We start from the raw sequence: 19857 nt of genomic DNA on the forward strand, positions 1-19857 counted from the left end.
CAATGATCACATGATCAAAATCCAGACGCTTGCTACCGACTCATATTTATGACAGTTGGATTGTCCCCGGGTCATGTGATTCCCCCTTTGTGACCTTCTGACAAGCAAAGTCAGTGGGGAAGCCAGATGCTCCTAACAGCTGTGCTACTAATGGTATAACAACACCAGTTAGTAAGAAAGATCATAAAATCACTCCAAGGTCATTTAACTGCCAAGACTGAGTGGCTGTGCATATCGGCATCTCGGGTCAACCAGACTATTCCATCTCTAACGATGGGGGGGTGAGGTGTTACCCCCCGTTGATAGGGCTCGCAACTTGGGCGTCCTCCTTGACTCCCGGCTCAATTTTGAAGACCATATAGGAGCCGTGACCAGGGGGGCTTTTGCCCAAGTTCGCCTGGTGCGCCAGTTGCGACCCTACCTGGACCGAGATGCCCTACGCACAGTCACTCATGCACTCGTGACCTCCCGTTTAGACTACTGCAACGCTCTCTACATGGGGCTGCCCTTGAGGACCACTCGGAGGCTTCAGCTGGTGCAGAATGCAGCCGCACGAATTGTGATGGGGGTTTCCTGATACTCCCATGTAATACCTCTACTCCGCGAGCTGCATTGGCTTCCGGTTGCCCTCCGGGTGAGATTCAAGGTGCTGGTAATGACCTATAAAGCCCTAAATGGCTTGGGTCCGGGATATTTGAGGGAACACCTGCTGCCAGCACCAAGCTGCCTTTGTCCAGTGCGCTCCCACAGGGAGGGTCTTCTCAGGGTGCCGCCGGTAAAAGATTGCCGGCGGGTAACGCCCAGGGGGAGGGCCTTCTCAGTGGGTGCGCCTGCCCTCTGGAACCAGCTGCCCGTGGAGCTTAGGACTGCCCCCGATCTCCGTTCATTCCGCCGCAACCTGAAGACCTGGCTCTTCGAGCTCTCTGGCCCAGGCTGAGAATTTTAATTCTAATTTTAATTGGGGGTTTTTACTTTTTCAGGGACTGTTATAATCTTTTTAATTGTTTTTAATTTTTGTATTTGTTGTTTTAATTCCCTGTAAACCGCCCTGAGTCCTTCGGGAAAGGGCGGTATACAAATCCAATTAAATAAATAAATAAACTGTCTCGCTTAGCAAGGGAAAGTTTGGGCTCGATTGTGGTCGTAAGTCGAGGACAACCCTGTAATGGATTTCCCACTGTTCCTGTGGGCTTTCTTCTGAATGCATTGCATTGCCCAGGTCCTCCATGACAGACAAGGAATCCCCACCTCCAACCCAGCCATCCCAGTTTGTGGGGACAGCTGACCTGCCCCCAAAAGTGCAAAGGTGCCCACCAGTCCCCAAGAAGCTTCTTCTGGTCCTCCTCCTGATTCTGCCAGTCTCTCTTCCTGGAGAGGAACATCCTTCTGGAGGTTACTCTTGGAGAAGAGAAGTGGCTCGTGGAGCTGTGGCTGGAAAGTCTGGATGGTGGGCAAGGTGATTTTCCGAAGCTGGGTTGATTCTTCTGGAGGAACCCAAATGGTTCTTTTGGGGAGCTTGATCTTCTTTCTGTAAAGCTTGGAGGCTCCAATAGGAGGCAAGAAGAGATGAACTCTGGGAATCCCACGATCCTGGGAAAAACCAGCAGGCGTTTCGGTAGCCTGATCTTCACCTCCTCCTTCCCGCAGGCCTTCATCTCTGGGATCACCAGAGGGGGAAGGACACCTCTCCTGCAGAGGCTGCTTCTCCAGTGATTTCTTTTCCCAAAAGTCCACAGGATCCATGACGTTCTCCAGGAGGGGTCGAAGATCAACTAGGATTTTTCGGGCGGGCTGCTTTTCCGATAGGACCAAGGTCTTTGGGGAAGGCAAAAGTGGTGGATCTTCCTGGCTGCGACCTGTCCAGAGAGATGGCAATTTGCTTTCTCCGCTCTTTTTTCTTGTGATGCCATTTTCACTCCCAAAGCCTTGTTTGGATGCCGCTGTCAAGTTTCTCTCTTGACTCCTGTTTTTTCTGGTTGTCACTGAAATTTTAAAGAGAGAGAGAGAGAGAGAGAGAGAGAGAGAGAGAGAGAGAGAGAGAGAGGGGGGGGGATTATTTATGTATCCTCATGATCCTTTTCGTAGGGGTAGGCAACCTTGGCTCTTTTATGACTCATGGACTTCAACTCCCAGAATTCCTGAGCCAGCATGGCTCAGCTTGGAAACTTCTCTTTCCCCTCAGCATAGCTGGCTCAGGAATTCTGGGAGTTGAAGTCCACAAGTCATAAAAGAGCCAAGGTGATCTAACCCTGCTCCAGATGTTTAGGTCTTCAACTCTCATCATCCATAGCTGATAGCTAAAGAATGACTACTATACAGGTAATCCTCGACTTACCCCCACAATTGAACCCAAAATTTCTGTTGCTAAATGAGACAGTTGTTAAGTGAGTTTTGCCCCATTTTATGACTTTTCGTGTGACAGTTCAGAGAATCATTGCAGTTGCTAAGTGAATCCAGTTTCCCCATTGACTTTGCTTGTCAGAAGGTCGAAAAAGGGACTCCGGGACACTGCAACCGTCATAAGTATGAGTCAGTGACCATGCTTCTGAATTTTGATTACGTGACCATGGGGATGCTACAACGATTGTAAGTATGAAAAACGGTCACAAGTCACTTTTTTATAGTGCTGTTGTAACTTTGAACGATCACTAAATGAACCGTTGTAAGTCAAGGACTACCAGTAATCTCTATTGCATAATGTAATCAATCTCCGCCACTTTTAGGCATGCCCCAGAGACCTTGGTCACCTCAGAAAAGCAGCCCCCCTGAAAGTTGACCTTCCACCCCGCTTGGAGAATGTCATGAATGTCATCCCATGATCATGTGATCAAAATCTGTATTGCATAAGGCAGAGGTCCCCAAACCTTTGGGCACCAGGGACCAGTTCCATGGAGAAAGGTTTTTTCACGGACTGGAGAGTGCGTGGTTTTGTGTGCTGCCTGCATCCCACGGATGGGGCTTTGTTCATTTGTGAAGACCAGTTGCTTGCATGCCATGGCCCGATACTGGTCCACGGACTAGGGGTCGAGAACCCCTGGCATGAACTAATTTAAAAGTGCATATCTTCACAGGTGGCAGTCTCCTAACTATTTTTGGATCCGGTTGTCGAACACTGATGATGTTACCTAGTTAGGTAATGAAACATCTGCAAGAAAACAACCAAGCTCAGAGAGCACCAAGGATTCCACATTTCAACCCCAAGCTACCAATATTCTCCTTTATCATTATTTTTGGATCCCCGTTTCTGCACTGCTAGTAGAGCTAGATAGAAACAGATACAGGCATTCCTCATTTAATGATCACAACTATAACCTGTAACTCAGTCATTAAGCAAAGTGGTCACCATAATTGTGCTTATGATCTTATTTCAGCATCCCTTTTACAGCCCTGTACAGGTGGCTCAGTGGGTTAGGACGCTGAGCTTGTCGATCAGAAGGTTGGCAGTTTGGCGGGTCGAATCTCGAGTGCCGCGTAACAGAGTGAGCGCCTGTTACTCGTCCCAGCTTCTGCCAACCTAGCAGTTCGAAAGCACGTAAAAATGTAAGTAGAAAAATAGGGACCGCTACGGTGGGAAGATAACAGCGTTCCACAGCATTCCCTGCGCCTTTGGTGGTCTAGTCATGCCGGCCACATGACCACGGAGACATCCTGGGACAAGCACTGGCTTCGGCTTTGAAACGGAGATGAGCATCGGCCCCTAGAGTCAGAAATAACTAGCATGCATGTGCGGGGGAACCTTTACCTTTACCTTACAGGTCGTGAAAGCAAGGATTGGTCATAAAGTTACTTTTTCTTTCACCATTGTCGTAACTGCAAACAGTTGCTAAAGAGTCAATTAATAAGGACTGCCTATATATGGACAAACAGAGAGGGACTGAGACTAAAGTTTTCATTTTCCAGCTCCCAGGTAAAAAAAAAAAAGCAGAAGTTTCAAATAATCCAAACGGGTAATCCAAAAATCTCGGTATGCAGCATGGAGATTATGAACATGATAATCCATAATCTGAGAAATATCCAGAATACAAGTGAACCCCAAATTTCTATTGTCAAGCAACTGTTGTTTAGTAAGTTTCCCATTTTATGACCTTTCTTGCCACAGTTGTTAAGTGAATCACTGCAGTCGTTAAGTTAGTAACACGGTTGTTAAGTGAATCTGGTTTCCCCATTGACTTTGCTTGTCAGAAAGTCACAAAAGGGGATCACGTGACCCCGGGACACTGCAATGGTCATAAATATGAACCAAGCCCAGCATGTGAATGTTGACCACATGACCCTGGGGATGCTGCAATGGTCATACGTGTGAAAAATGGTCTAAGTAACTTTTTTCAATGCTGCTGTAACTTTGAATGGTCACTAAACGTTAAGTCGAAGACTCCCTGTACTTTCAACTTTGGGGGTTCATATCTAGTTTTTGGGCACAGCAAGGAAGGCTCTACATTTGGACAGCTCAGTTAAGGTGGAAACTGCACACCCCATACCTTTGGGTGGGATCTTACGCTGGGGAGCCTGGAAGACAAGATTTTTCCAAACAATGCACGGCAGCTTCAGCTGATCCCGGGAATCCTGGCCTGAGAGCCCCACAGCAGCTGCCTTCATCTTTCCCGAGGAGGGGGAGCTTTTTTGCCTGTAGTGAACAAAATGGGTGTACAGAGTAACAGAGTTGGAAGGGACCTTGGAGGTCTTCTAGTCTAGTCCAGCCTCCTATATCAGGGGTAGGCAACCTTGGCTCTTTTATGACTTATGGACTTCAACTCCCAGAATCCCTGAGCCAGCATGGCTCAGCTTGGAAACCTCTCTGTTTTCCCTCAGCACAGCTAGCTCAGGAATTCTGGGACTTGAAGTCCACGACCGGCCTAGGCCTAGGCCAGGGGTAGGCAACCTTGGCTCTTTTATGACTCGTGGACTTCAACTCCCAGAATTCCTGAGTCAGCCATGCTGAGGGGAAAGAGAGAGGTTTCCAAGCTGAGCCATGCTGGCTCAGGAATTCTGGGAGTTGAAGTCCACGAGTCATAAACCGGCCTGGGCCAGGGGTAGGCAACCTTGGCTCTTTTTTTTTGACTCGTGGACTTCAACTCCTAGAATCCCTGAGCCAGCATGGCTCAGCTTGGAAACTTCTCCCTTTCCCCTCAGCATGGCTGGCTCAGGAATTCTGGGAGTTGAAGTCCACGAGTCATAAAAGAGCCAAGGTTGCCTACCCCAAATGGCTGTCTAATCTCTTCTTAAAAGCTTCCAGTGTTTTTGAACATCTAAAATTTCTGGAGACAAGTCGTTCCACTGATTAAATTGTACAGATAGTTCTCACTTAACAAGCGTTTGCTTAGAAACTATTCAAAGTTATGATGCCTCCCCCCAAAAAACAAACAAACAAACAAAAGATCCTTATGACCTGGTTCCAGAGTTCCAACAGCAGCATTCACAGGGCCCCATTTGGGGCACTGGTTTACTTTTACAAGTGGTTGCAGCATTCAGTGCCATGTGATGCAATTTGCGGTCCGTGAAAAATTCAGCAGGAGTAAAAAAATGGGGCATGCAGCCTTGGCCCCATAGAATGAGGGAACTGTGGCTCAGCAAAACCAGAGAGAGAAAAACACTCCCTTCCCTTTGACATCTTTAAGTATCCCTGTCTTTTGACTTCTCAATTTATGACTACTGTTGAGATTGGAACTTCCGTTGCTAACCGAAGCAGACACGTTAAATGAGTTGAGCCCAATTTTACAACTTTTTGCTATAGTTAAAAGAATCCAACTTTCCCCACCGACTTTCCTTGTCAGAAGGTTGCAAATGGCAATGACATGACCTTGGGACACCATTGTAAACACACGCCAGTTGCCAAGTGTTCAAATGACCACAAGCACCCTGCAACAGTTGTGAAGTGCGAAAACCAGATCCTTATCCCCTTATCCCCTTTTTTCAGCGTCATTGTAATTTCAAATAATTGTTAAATGAACGGTTTTAAGTTGAGGACTATCTGAAGAGAATTCGTTTTCATTGTTCAGCCTTTGCATTGTGTCAAAGTGCCAGGCATAAAATAAATATATCTACAGTCAGTCCTCAAGTTGCAACCACAATTGAGTGCCAACTTTCTTCTGTTGCTAAGCGAAACTGCTGTTGGGCGAATTTTGCCTCATTTTACGACCTTTTTTTGCCACAGTTTTTAAGCAAATCCCTGCGGCTGTTAGCAACACGGTTGTTAAGTGAATCTGGCTTCCCTATTGACTTTGCTTCTCAGAGGGTCACAAAGGGGGATCACTTGATCCCAGGACACTGCAACATTCATAAATATAAAACAGTTGCCAAGCATCCAAAATTTTGATCCCGTGACCCTGGGGATGCTGAAAGAGTCATAAGTGTGATAAATGGTCATAATTCACTTTTTTTCCAGTGTCCTTGCAACTTTGAACCGTCACTAAACAAATGCTTTTAAGTCAAGGACTACCTGTATATATACCACCATGCCGAAACTCAAGAGGACAAATTTTGACAAGAAAAAATTAATGGCCAATTTCTCAGCGGGGGAAATTTACATGAAACTTTTAACTGCTACCTCCTTTTAATGATCCTGTCCTGTTGGCTGGGATCAAACAATTCACCTGTCAGCTTCTGAGCCTAGCCCTCATTTTCTCACCTCTCACGAAGCTGCTGGAAACAGATGAAGCTCCTGGTCGGTGTATTTCCGTGTGGTCATAATTAAAAACTTCAGATTTTAAAATAAAGCATGTTGAGTGGAAAGAAGGAAAAGCAAGCAGCAAGGAGATTCAGATGAATGGATGCCAAGGATACCTAATCAAAATTTACAGATTACTTACTGGGGAGATTTTTTTTCCCCCAACCAGTCTATGACCATGGACTGATCCACGGGAATCAAACCTGAGCTCTGGATTTCTGCAATTCAAGATCTCAAGAGTTTGTCTTTTGTTTCTCTTTCCACCCCTTTGTGTGCCTGCTGTATTTGAACACCTCTAGTATCTAAGCAATGGAGGCAGACACACCGTTGCAGACACCAAGACAAAAATCATAAGCTATATTTAAATCTCCAATAATAGCTTGGTAGTTGCGTGGCTGAGGGTGGACAGAAGGGAGGGGTAATTCTTAAGGCGGAATAATTGATTTTTTGAAATAGACAAGGTTGCAAAAGCATTAAAAATATGGCACAAGAGTTCTTTATCATAAAACATTGCATGAAGACCACTTTTAATCAAATAAGAACAGAATAACAGGTTTGGAAGGGACCTTGGAGGTCATCTAGTCCAACCCCCTGCTCAAGTAGGAGACCCTATACTGTTCCAGAGAAGCGGCTGTTCAGTCTCTTCTTAAAAACCACCAATGATGGCAGCACCCACAACTTATGGAGGCAAGCCATTCCACTGGTTTATTGTTCTGTCAGGAAATTTCTCCTTAGTTCTAGGTTGCTTGTCTCTTTGGTTAGTTTCCATCTGTTGCTTCTTGTCCTGCCTTCTGGTGCTTTGGAGAATAGCTTGACTCCCTCTTCTTTGTGGCATCCCCTTAGATATTGGAAGACTGCTATCATGTCACCCCTAATCCTTCTCTTTATTAAACGAGAGATACCCAATTCCAGCAACCATTTTTTAAATGTTTTAGCCTCCAGTCCCCTAATCATCTTTGTTGCTCTTCTCTGCACTCTTTCCAGAGTCTCAACATCTTTTTTGTGTCATGGCGACCAAAACTAAACAGGATGCAATAGTCCATTATAAAATTTAGGGACCTTGGAGGTCTTCTAGCCCAACCCCAAGCAGGAGACCCCTATACCTTTTCAGACAAATGGTTGTCCAATCTCTTTTTAACAATTTCCAGTGTTGAAGCATCCACAACTTCTGGAAGCAAGTCATTCCACTGATTAATTGCTCCATTAGGAAATTGAAGAGGGAAATTTTTTTTTGAAAATCCACAACTCCAAATTGCTGGCATACACATAATGGTTTGCTGTAATGATTAAAAAACCCTCATAATTTCATTGATGAATGTGATGAAAGAAAGGTGCATAATTTTGTATTAGGATCCCACCAGGCTCTGAAATTCATTGTGAAAAATATAACTTGAGAGTTCAGGGAAATTGTTAGCTACACAGTAAGATATCTTCTGTAAGTTTAAAAAGACTATAAATCCCTCTGTTTATGCCTTCTGCAGGCCTAGACCTGTTGGAACATTACTTTCAGCTTACTTTGCCCCCCAGCACGTTCTCCAACAATCCCTAAATCCGAATGAGAGTAAGTACACGGGAGCTGTTCAGATTAGCTAGCAAAAATAAAACTTCTTTATTTATTAAAACATCAGCAAAGATCAAAGGCAGTAAGTGGTAAAACAAGGTTGAAAAGCAAGCAGGCAGAGTGAAAAACATGAACAAAAGACAAGAATTTACATTATCTGTATACAGGTAGTAGCTGCTTTATGATCGTCATGGAACCCAGAATTCTTGTTGTAAGTCAAGGCAGTCATGTGACCGATCCAATTTTACTACTTTTTTGTGGTGGTCATTAAGCGAATAAATTCATGCCCACGGACATTTTTCACCAGAAACCAGCCAAAAAGCCCAGTTTGTGGCAGCAGTACAACATAAACCATGTCATGTGATTGCAAAATACTGCAACTGGCCAATTACAACATAAGACTCACTTTGTTATAATCAAATCTTTACTAAACACCAAACCCATATAACATAATTTCAATTTTTGCTGTTTTGCACAAAAAGTCCAAAAGGGGCTCCAAATTGGTCAACATCTTTTCTCTAATCCGCGTTGTCAGTTTTGCCCTCTCAATCAACTCCTTTACCAATCAAATTTTCCACTCTAGATATTATTAAGTCTTTCTACTTTGGGGGATATAGAAGCCTCCCTGCTGTTATCATATACATGAATAAAATACCCTGTGATTTTTCCAAATTTTTGTCTATTGGCCCCAACAGAAATGTCTCTGGTCTTGGATGTATAGTAACCTTCAAAATTGTATGAATTAATATATGCACAGTGTGTGTGTGTGTGTGTGTGTACATTCATACAATCACACACACAGGGCAGTTGGACAAGAATACCTCCAAGTTCCCTTCCAATATCATTCTGAATACACACACACACACACACACACACACACATCTACCTGTCATATCTATCTACCATCTATTTATCTATCATCTGTCATCAATCTATCATTTATCTATCATCTATCTCTGTCATCTATCATCTATCTATCCTATCATCTATCATTTATCTATCATCTATTTTTATATCTATCATTTATATAATCTATCATTTATCTATCATCTATCTATTCTATCTATCATCTATCCATCATCTATCTTTCTATCATCAATCTATCATCTATCATTTATCTATCATCTATCTCTATCTTCTATCATTTATCTGTCATCTATCTCTATCATCTATCTTTCTCATTCTCTCTCTCTCTCTATCTATCTATCTATGGACCCCAGAAGATGGTAGAGGACAGGAAGGCCTGGAGGAACGTCCGTAGGGTCGCGATGGGTCAGACACGACTTCGCAGCTAACAACAACAACAATATATCTCTGTGTGTCATCTATCCCGTTCATCTTTTATCTAACTCCACAAGGAGGAGATCTTGGTAACCCGAACTTCCCGCTGACGACCTCTGCATACTCTGGCAATGTGCCCTTGCTTTCCACAGGCATAGCAAACTGCTGTGCGGAATCGGCACTTGGCTCTTTCATGCTGTCCCCCGCAGCTTGCGCAGTTCTGTGGGAAAGTTGCTTGCTCTGGGAAGCGTGGCCGTCTGGGTGGCTCTCTCCGCAAACGATCCCCGGCCTTCCCCGAGCCTTCTGCGGTCTTTTGGCAGATGGCTGTGGGGCTGGTGTGTGTTTTCGGTGGCCGGAGAGTCTTCATGGCCCCTTTGCTAGTGTCATCCACCATGACTTCGTTCAATGCATCTTGGAAGGTCAGTTCCTCCATGGCGATTAGGCGCTGCTGTAATTCTCTGTTACGCAGGCCGAAAACGAGCCTGTCTCTGAGACGTTCTTCCAGGTCAGTGAACTCGCAACGGCACGCCGCTTGGCGAAGGGCTGCCACAAACTCGGCTGCAGATTCCCCGGGTCTCTGATCCCGTTGCTGGAACGCATAGCGCCGGGCGATTAATGAGGGTTCACGAAGTTTAAAATATTCCTTTAATTTTTTTTTCAGGTCCGCGTAGGCCACGGTCTTTAGGCTCGCTGGCATTATCAGGGCTTGCGCGATATTATACGTGGCTCGTCCGCAGACATGTAGCAAGGCTGCCGCCTTCCGACTATCGTCTGTGATCTGGTTAAGCTCGAGATAGAAGTCAACTCGGAACACATACCAGTTCCAATCTTCCGGATGAGTAACATCGAACTCTTCAAGTTGAATCATTTTGGGGAGGCCCCTGTGGTGCTGGTTAATGCCTGTACCGCTGGGATTGCAGCTGTGCTGGGCTTAAGGAGTCCTGGGGACAGGTAGGTCTTCCTAGCAGGCCGGCTGGGGAGCCTGATCCCACCAGGGCTCCTTACCTGGTCGGACCTCCAGTGATTTCTAGTCTCTTGTTTAGCATCAACTCTTTCCTCTGCAACTATCCGGCTTCGTTAGACGAGGAGCAGACCGGCACAGTTACTACACTCTTTACAACTCAAACTGGAACTGGAGAACTAACTGCAAGCAATTTCCTGTAATTTGCACACTGACCCCCCACAGGGCCTTAACCAATCACCAAGCTTGTAAAGCTCGCCCCACCAATAGAAATGTTCAAAGTTTCCCGCCAAAACAAGTTGGGAGTTATAACAATCAGGGTCATTCTTAAAGGTTAGTTTCCCTTTACAGGGCTTTAACGCTACTTTATCTATTTCAAGGCAGAGCAGGATGCATTGCTCAAATCCAGCAAAGCCGCGTTGGCGACTGCATGTTGTAAGCTGCAAAGGTTTCGTGTTTTTTTTTAAAAAAGAGCTGAAAATGCTGCTGCTGCGGTTTAGATCAGGGGTCTTCAAACTTGGCCCTTTTATGACTTGTGGACTTCAACTCCCAGAATTCCTCAGCCAGCAAAGGGCTGAGGAATTCTGGGAGTTGAAGTCCACAAGTCATAAAAGGGCCAAGTTTGAAGACCCCTGGTTTAGATGAAAAGAGGTCTGCAATATTTTCCAAGGCCACAGACAACATTGCAAAGTGTCGTAACAGCAAAAACAGCAACAGTCATAAAAAGAGAGGGATCAAAATATGGAACGCTTCACGAATTTGCGTGTCATCCTTGCAAAAACAGCAACAGTCATAAAAAGAGAGGGATCAAAATATGGCACGCTTGACGAATTTGCGTGTCATCCTTGCAAAAACAGCAACAGTCATAAAAAGAGAGGGATCAAAATATGGAACGCTTCACGAATTTGCGTGTCATCCTTGCGCAGGGGCCATGCTAATCTTCTCTGTATCGTTCCAATTTTAGTATATGTGCTGCCGAAGCGAGCACAAACTAAGTGCCTTCTTGAAAGCTATATAAACCTCACGATTCCGTAATATTGTAAGATACGGTGAGCACAAATGTAATTTTTTTTTTCCTTTTAAAAAATCTGGTTTGTACTAACCCAAAACAAACCGTGCCCTCTCTACAGTTCGAAGTTTCGAATATATATTTTATAAAATTCAGAACAAACTGTATTTCCAAGGAAGATGAAAGACAAGGTCGGGTTATGGAAATCAAGGGGCGTAACTCCGGAATTGGGTGGGGAAATATGCGAACAAAGAGGTAAGTAAAAAGGTCGAACGTTTCCGGAATCTAGCATCTGCGGTTTGGGATCGTCGCAGGCCGAATCCTCCATGTGCGGTTTAAAGGGTGTAAGAACAAAAAGTAAAATGTGAAATCAAGGAGGCAACAATTAACCAACATGCTGTGTTGAAGGCGCCTTGTTCTATAACCCAGTGAAGGGTGACTACTTCACAGTAGTATTTGCGTAAATGAAGATTTCCACGATGCAATAATATTGCTGCCAAGATTAACAGTTTTGACTTTTTCCTGGGACAAAACCCCTCCTAATTACACATGATACTAATTGAAAAGGTGGAAACTCGATAGAGTTCCATCAGCATGGACAGGTTAAAGAACGGAAGATAAAAAGGAAGCTTTTAAAACTTTTTTTTTCCTACTTGCCAATCCAGGTATCGTCTTGCGGCTGGAGGGTGCTTTTTTTTGGAAATTTTTATTTTTTTTAAATGTATTTGTCAATCGGATACCGGAAGTGCTTCATAAATCTTCTTAACCGTACCCCTTTGGAGCCTTCTCCTTGCGCTCCCCTTTCCGGGCTCCTCTAGTTCCCCCTTTTCTTTCCCAGGATGCATTTCGCCTCGCTCGGTGTTCCTCCACCCTGCCTGCTCCCGGCTGACGTCATCGGTGCTGCGGGGCGGGAGGGGGGGGGAAGGAAAGGGGAAGCGAGCTATCAACATGGCGGTGGCCCGGCCGGACCAGAAGGTGGACTGAGAGGCGGAGGCCAGAGGACGCGGCCCAGCTTTTCTTTCTCTTCCCCCAACGGCCCTTTTTTCCTTCTTGGGGGGCCGCTGCTTCCCCTCCTCCTGACCAGGCCCGTCTGAAGGGCTGGGTGAGGACTCTCCCTCTTCTCCTCCTCCTCCTCTTCTCTCCTTCGAGGCTGGGGGCGGGAGGGGGTAAAAAATCTCCCTCTCGATAACGGGTCGCCCCCACTTCCTCCCTTACCCTGGAAGTTTGGTGGGCTGGCTTTCTCTGCCCCCCCCCCTTCGTCCTCTCCGATTCTTCTGACGACCCTTTTTTCTTCCCCAAATTAAGCGCCTCCGTTTTGAAGCTTGCCCCCCCCTTCCCCTTTTTCCGAGAAGATTGCAGAGCCTCTTCGTTGCCTTCTCCCCACCCTCCCAAAAATTGGGTCTTCAGAGCATCTCCCCCTTTCTTGTTTACTTCCCCTCTCCCCCCCCCCGCCTCAGATTCCTCTGTTAGAAATTGGTGGGCTTCGCCAATTTCCCCCCCCCGTTTTAAATAAGAGATCAGAGAGGTTTTGCAGGCTCCCCCCACCCCTCCCCCAATGTCATCCCCCGAGAAAGGTCTCCCCCCTTTCTCTAATTTGTCCTGGCAAAGCTTCTCTTTCTGCCCAACGTAATTCCTATTTCTCCCCCCCCCCCGCGCCCTTGTGGTTTGACAGCCTCCTCCCCTATCTTGCCCAATCCCTCTTCTATCAACCGAACAGCCTGTCCACAATCCCATCTTTGGACTTTGGGGGTTCTGGCATCCCTGACCTGTTGAACCTTGAATCTCTTGTCCTTTCCCCCATTTTGACAGATTAACACCTTTGGTCCCCTGGGAGAGGCAAATCCACTGACAGTATTTTTCTGGCTTCTCCTCATGCTATTTGTCTTCCCTAAACTCTGAAGCATTTTTAGGTCCTCTTTGAAGGTTCGCCTTCCTACCATCAAGGACTCTTATAGGGGGGGTTGATCAGTTCGCCCATCTGTTCGCCTCTTGCTGAGCTACTAACACTTTCTTAGTTGTTTCCAAATTAGTGCATCTTTCATGTCAATCCATTTAAGGTCCATTTGTCTTCTAATTCAGACTATGGGCTACTTTGTTGTGGGATAGCTATTTTCTGGATTCCCCCCCTGCCCCCCCCCGTGCCAGTTTGAGAGGTGAATTTATTGCTTAAGTGCTTTCTCCTATCAGCAGACTTGCTTAGTATCTTGAAATTAAATTTATATGTGGGAAACTGGAATCAAACTCTTCTAAGAGAAGACTGCAAGAGAAGCCTTCGAAAACATCCCCATCAACCCTCTGTGCACCTTTCGCCAACTCAGGATGTCAGAGAATCAGCCCAACAACACCCATCATCCAGTGAACAATAATGGGGTGGGTGGGGCCCCTGTTGGCAATAACCGAGGGGTCCGCAATCTCAACCAGAACCCTCTCATCAATGTTCGGGATCGCCTCTTCCATGCCCTTTTCTTCAAAATGGCTGTCACTTACGCCCGCCTCTTCCCATCATCTTTCCGTCGCATCTTTGAATTCTTCATACTCCTTAAGGTAATGGTGTAGGGGTAGAGGGAGATAGATTTTCCTTGTATCTCTATATTTTCATATTGGTTTGGAATAGACTTAGTAATGTTTGAAGGCTCACCAAAGCTTATGAAATAAAAGTTTTAGCCGTTACAGATTTGAGGTGGGACATTTTTTCCCTTGGAGAATATTTTATTGGCTTGTGATAGATTATTGTCTTCATGCCCCCTCGTCCACATGCCTCCTGCACATAGATCTATTCAGATTTACAAAACTTCCCAGTGCTTAACTTTGATTTCTTGTGCTAGGTGTTACCCAGACTACCCTGTAATCTTTTTAAGAACCATGGGGATTAATTCATTTTATTCAAGCTTTAAAAATTGTCATTTATTCATTTATACTTCATATTTCTTAACTATCAATCTCCCTCAGTTTTGCTGTGCATGCAGTATGTGTTCTGTACTGTATCGTGTGTGTGTGTGTGTGTGTGTGTGTGTGTGTGTGTGTGTGTGTGTGTGTGTGTATTCAATAGTGTATCCTCTGTTGTTTTAGCTATTATGTTTTTCTGTTATTTTTGTACTCCCAAAAAGTATGGCACTATTATCTTCATTTAACAAATGGGAAAGAAAAAGCTAAGGCTGAAGGGAAAATGGTTTGTCTAGACTAGAGCAGTACCTGCATGTGACAGGTTTGTGAGGAATAAAGTGTAACTTCCCGTGATGTTTCTATTATAATATTCCCTAAATTCATGCTAGTCTTTTTTCTAGTTACACCGCACTATTTATAACTGATACGTATAACATACATACATACATACATACATACATACATACATACATACGTTATACATATCGGTTATAAATATGCTTTTCTGGAATATGTTTAATCCAGTTTTAGTTGTTTTGCTCCGAGATATTAGCAGTTAGAAATGCACCAAACTCAGTATCAACTTTGGTAAAGATTGGCTTCACTTTTATATCCAGGTTGTTTAAGATTTAAGATTTAAGATTTATTGAGATTTTTATACCGCCCTTCTCCCAAAGGGACTCAGGGCGGTTCACAGGGCATAAATATAAACAACAGTACAAACATTAAAAGATAATTAAATTAATGCCCAAGTTAAAACCAGAATAATAAAACAAACCTATAAAAAACCCAAGTACCCCCATCAGGCCAGACCCGCTAGTTCGAATAAATGGGTCTTCAACCCGCGACGGAAGGATCGGAGGTCTGATGCCATCCGGAGCTCAACCGGCAGTTGGTTCCATAACGCCGGAGCACCCACAGAGAAGGCCCTCCCCCTGGGGGCCACCAGTCGACATTCCTTGACAGGAGGCACCCTGAGGAGGCCCTCTCTGTGGGCGCGCACAGGGCGGAGGGGAGTCGACGCCGGCAGCAGGTGGTCCTCGAGGTATCGCGGACCCATGCCATGTAGGGACTTAAAGATCATAACCAAAACCTTGAACCTTACCCGGAAGACAACTGGTAACCAATGCAGCTCACGGAGCAAAGGTGTAACATGGGAGTACCGGGAAACTCCCAAGACAACTCTCGCGGCCGCATTCTGTACCAGTTGGAGCCTCCGAGTAGTCTTCAAGGGAAGTCCCATGTAGAGAGCGTTACAGTAGTCTAGGCGAGAGGTCACGAGCGCATGAGTGACCGTACACAAGGCCTCCCGGTCCAGATAGGGCCGCAACTGGCGCACCAGGCGAACCTGGGCAAAAGCCCCCCTAGTCACGGCCACTATGTGATCCTCCAAAGTGAGTCGTGAATCTAGGAGGACTCCCAAGTTGCGAGCCCTATCCACAGGGGGTAAAAGCTCACCCCCCATAGAAAGAGGTGGAACATCCCAGGTGTCTCGGGAAGCCGGAATGTACAGCCACTCAGTCTTGTCAGGGTTGAGTTGAAGTCTGTTCCTCCCCATCCAGACCCGAACCGCCTCCAGGCAACGGGACATCACAGCGAGGGCATCACTGGGGTGGTTTGGGGTCGAAATAAAAAGTTGGGTATCATCAGCATATTGATGATACCCAACTCCAAAACCACGAATGATCTCACCCAGCGGTTTCATATAGATGTTGAACAGGAGAGGCGAGAGGACCGACCCCTGAGGAACTCCACAAGCGAGAGTCCTAGGGGTCGACCTCTGCCCCCCTGCCAACACCGACTGCGAGCGTCCCAGGAGATAGGAGGAGAACCACTGAAAAACCGTGCCTCCCACTCCCAATCCCCTGAGACGCTGCAGCAGGATACCATGGTCGATGGTATCGAAAGCCGCCGAGAGGTCTAATAGGACTAGGACAGAGGAATACCCCCTATCCCGAGCCCTCCAGAGATCATTCACCAGAGCGACCAATGCCGTCTCCGTGCTGTGCCCGGGCCTGAAACCCGATTGGTAAGGGTCCAGATAATCCGCTTCATCCAGGACCAGAGGGAGCTGATGCGCCACCACACTCTCAACAACCTTCGCAAGAAAGCGAAGGTTGGAGACTGGACGAAAGTTGTTCAATACAGCTGGGTCCAAGGCAGGCTTCTTGAGGAGAGGTCTCACCACCGCCTCCTTCAAGATGGTGGGGAAACAACCCTCACTCAAAGAAGCAGATATAACCGCCTGGAGCCAGCCTCGTGTCCTCTCCCTAGCTGCATAAACCAGCCAAGAAGGGCACGGGTCCAATAAACATGTTGATAAACTTGCAGGAAAATGCTAGGCTAAAAGAACTTCTTTAAGGTTCTTCTAGTTCTTCAGTTCTCTGCCTTAATTTGCCTGAAATGGTATAGGGTTTCCTGACTGAGCAGGGGGTTGGACTAGATGACCTCCAAGGTCCCTTACTACTACTACTACTACTACTTCTTCTTCTTCTTCTTCTTCTTCTTCTTCTTCTTCTTCTTCTTCTTCTTCTTCTTCTTCTTCTTCTTATTATTATTATTATTATTATTATTATTATTAATTTTACTATAACTTAATTAGTAAAAATTTCCCTGTCAGTCAGGTCCAGCTTTAAGGCATTGTGCTCATCTCCGTTTCTTGGCCAAGGGAGCCAGCATTGTCCGAAGACAATTTCCAGGATCATGTGGCCAGCGTGGCTATAAGCCATGGAACCCTGTTACCTTCCCACTGAAGTGGTACCTATTTATCTACTCGCCTTTCCATGCTTTCGAACTGCTAGGTGGGCAAGAGCTGGGGCAAGTAATGGGCTCATCCCTTTAGGCGGTACTTGGGTCTCAAACCCGAGCTGTCAGCTCTCCAGCTGACTAGCTCAGTGTCTTTAAAATTAGTAGGGCTGTGTGTTTTCTTGCCGTGGCATTTACAGCTCTGTAATTTAAAGCCCTCGTTCACCAGGATCATCAAATGTTTTGGATATGTTTTGCCATCTTCTTTGAATTTGGAGAGCCTCATTCATTTGCAGTTTGGAAGGCAGTGATACTGGTCTACCACAGGGGACCATTGTAAGGATTATAACAAGCTAACATGATATGTTTAGAACTCCCAGAGGAGCAAGAAGGAGATAATTTCTCTGGGTTAGTTTTAAAAAGCTCCATAAAGTTACCAGGCTATAAAAAAATGGTTTATTACTCTCCCAGAAGGACACTAATCCATGTTACCATAATAAAGCAGGAAGAAAAATGCTTTTGAAAACCAGCATTAGCAGGCTGATTGTCGTTGCTTTGTTTTGATATCTTAAAAGTTTGCCTTCTCATCATCTGGCTCTGCCTAGCCATCTTACAGTACTAGCTGGCCTTGACTGAGGTAGAAAGCAAAACTGGGGCAGCCCTGCTTGATATTTGGATGCAGAATGGCTGGGAGGTCCAAGGCCAACAACTGGACCAGGTGGTAAAACAAGACCCCAGAAGGTGGCAAGGGCTGCTTTATGAGCTGTTGCCAAGGGAACTAACTGTCTGATGTAAGTCACCAGAAATCAAGCTTTTACTTAATGATGCAGAATAGCGTATGATGAACAGAAGCATATCATGGCAGCTGGCTTAAATTTCTGGAGTACAGGAAGTCCTCGATTTACAACCTTTGTTTAGTGACAGTTTTTAACCTTGTGAACTCTAAAGCTTCCTCCTCCTGTTATGTATTCAAGATGGACAGTGAATAATATTTATATGTTACTTATATGTAAGGATATACATATGTTGTATATAGTGTGTTTTAAATGTGTTATAGCTGTGTACACTTTGAGAGCAAGGAACTAAATTTCATTTTTAATGTGTGCCATTGTGCCTAAATGACAGTAAAGGTTATGTCTGTCTATCATCTATCTGTCTGTTTGTCTGTCTATTATCTATATCTATTTGTCTGTCTATCATCTATCTGTCTATCATCTCTATCTATCTATCTATCTATCTATCTATCTATCTATCTATCTATCTATCTATCTATCTATCTATCTCTATTTGTCTATCGTCTATCTGTATCTATGTCTATCTATCTATCTATCTATCTATCTATCTATCTATCTATCTATCTATCTATCTATCTCTATTTGTCTATCATCTATCTGTCTATCTGTATCTCTGTCTATCTGTCTATCTGTATCTGTCTATCTATCTATCTATCTATCTATCTATCTATCTATCTATCTATCTATCTATCTATCTATCTATCGACTGTTTTTCACACTTAATGACTCCTGCAGCATCCCTATGGTCACGTGAACAAAATCCGGACATTTGGCATGTATTTTATGATGGCTGCAATGTCCTGGGGTCCTGTGTTTGTGACCTTCTGACAAGCGAAGTCAACGGGGGAAGCCAGATTCACTTAACTGCCATGCTACTAACTTAGCAACTCCCATCGATTCGCTTAACAACTGTGGCAAGAAAGGTCGTAAAATGGGGCAAAACTCACTTTAACAACTGTCTTGCTGACCAATGCTTGGAATGCTTAGCAGGGTCAATTGTGGCCGTAACTCGAGGAGTACCTGGAGTTACAAAGGAAGAAAACCTTGTCTTGCCTTTGGCTCAGAAATGAAGTGGGCTGGCTAGGAGGAGGAGGAGGCCGTCTTCCTTCTCGAAACTTGTTCGGAATGGAAAACCTCTGAAAGAACTTTAGTCCATGGGAAAAGGCAGTTGTGGATGCAGGGTGCATGGAGCCAGAACCAAAACTGAGCCAAGTATTAACTATTTTATATCCCCCCCATTTATTTTATATTTTATGATGTTATTATTTATTTATAATTTTGGTGCAGTGGTTGAGATGCTAGAAGCCAGGAGACTGTGGGTTCTAGTCTCAGCTTAGGCTTGACAGCTGGCCGGTGACTTTGGGCCAGTCCCTCTGTCTCTCACCTCACGGGGTGTTTTGGTGGGGAAAATAGTAATAGGACACACGGTGTGTAATCGGGTTCTTTTGTAGAATGGAAGCTTAATGGAGCATTCATATTTTATTTTGGAGAGGGAAGGGAGAAGGGAAGGCTGCACTGTTGTAATATTATTATTCTCTGTCTCTCAGGCTCTCTTTGTCCTCTTCATTCTGGCGTACATTCACATCACCTTCTCCCGCTCCCCCATCAACTGCCTGGAACACGTCCGGGATAAATGGCCACGGGACGGCATCCTACGAGTTGAGATCCAACGCAATTCCAGCCGTAACCCCGTTTTCCTCCAGTTCTGCGAGAGTGACAGGTTCCCAGGCATGGTGGTTGAGCCTGCTGTTGGGGAAGAGGAGGAGGAGGAGGAGGAAGAAGAAATGACCGTGGAGATGTTTGAGAATAGCTCCATCAAGGTACCGTGAGGGAGAGGAATGAGTTGTTTTGTTAATCATGATGCTTTTTCCCATACACCAGGGGCAGGCAACCTTGGCTTTTTTTATGACTCGTGGACTTCAACTCCCAGAATTCCTGACTCCTGAGCCAAGGTTGCCA

The 19857-nt window shown here is 45.2% G+C and overlaps 1 protein-coding gene across 2 annotated transcripts in view; it reads left to right on the forward strand.

Annotated features, from left to right (window-relative positions):
* Window positions 1-13027: 13027 nt before the first annotated feature.
* Window positions 13028-19857, forward strand: part of TMEM259 (transmembrane protein 259) — a 39061-nt gene continuing 32231 nt past the window's right edge. The window contains exons 1-2 of one of the 2 annotated variants that reach the window (XM_081313788.1): window positions 13028-14020; window positions 19446-19718. In XM_081313788.1, the coding sequence (XP_081169914.1) occupies window positions 13796-14020; window positions 19446-19718 (498 nt within the window). In that variant the 5' untranslated portion in view covers window positions 13028-13795. The remainder of the gene's footprint in view (window positions 14021-19445; window positions 19719-19857) is intronic. The other variant, XM_081313787.1, reaches the window with a different exon arrangement.

This window comes from Vipera berus (genome assembly GCF_964194415.1).
Source record: "Vipera berus genome assembly, chromosome: 1".
Taxonomy (NCBI): Eukaryota; Metazoa; Chordata; class Lepidosauria; order Squamata; family Viperidae; genus Vipera; species Vipera berus.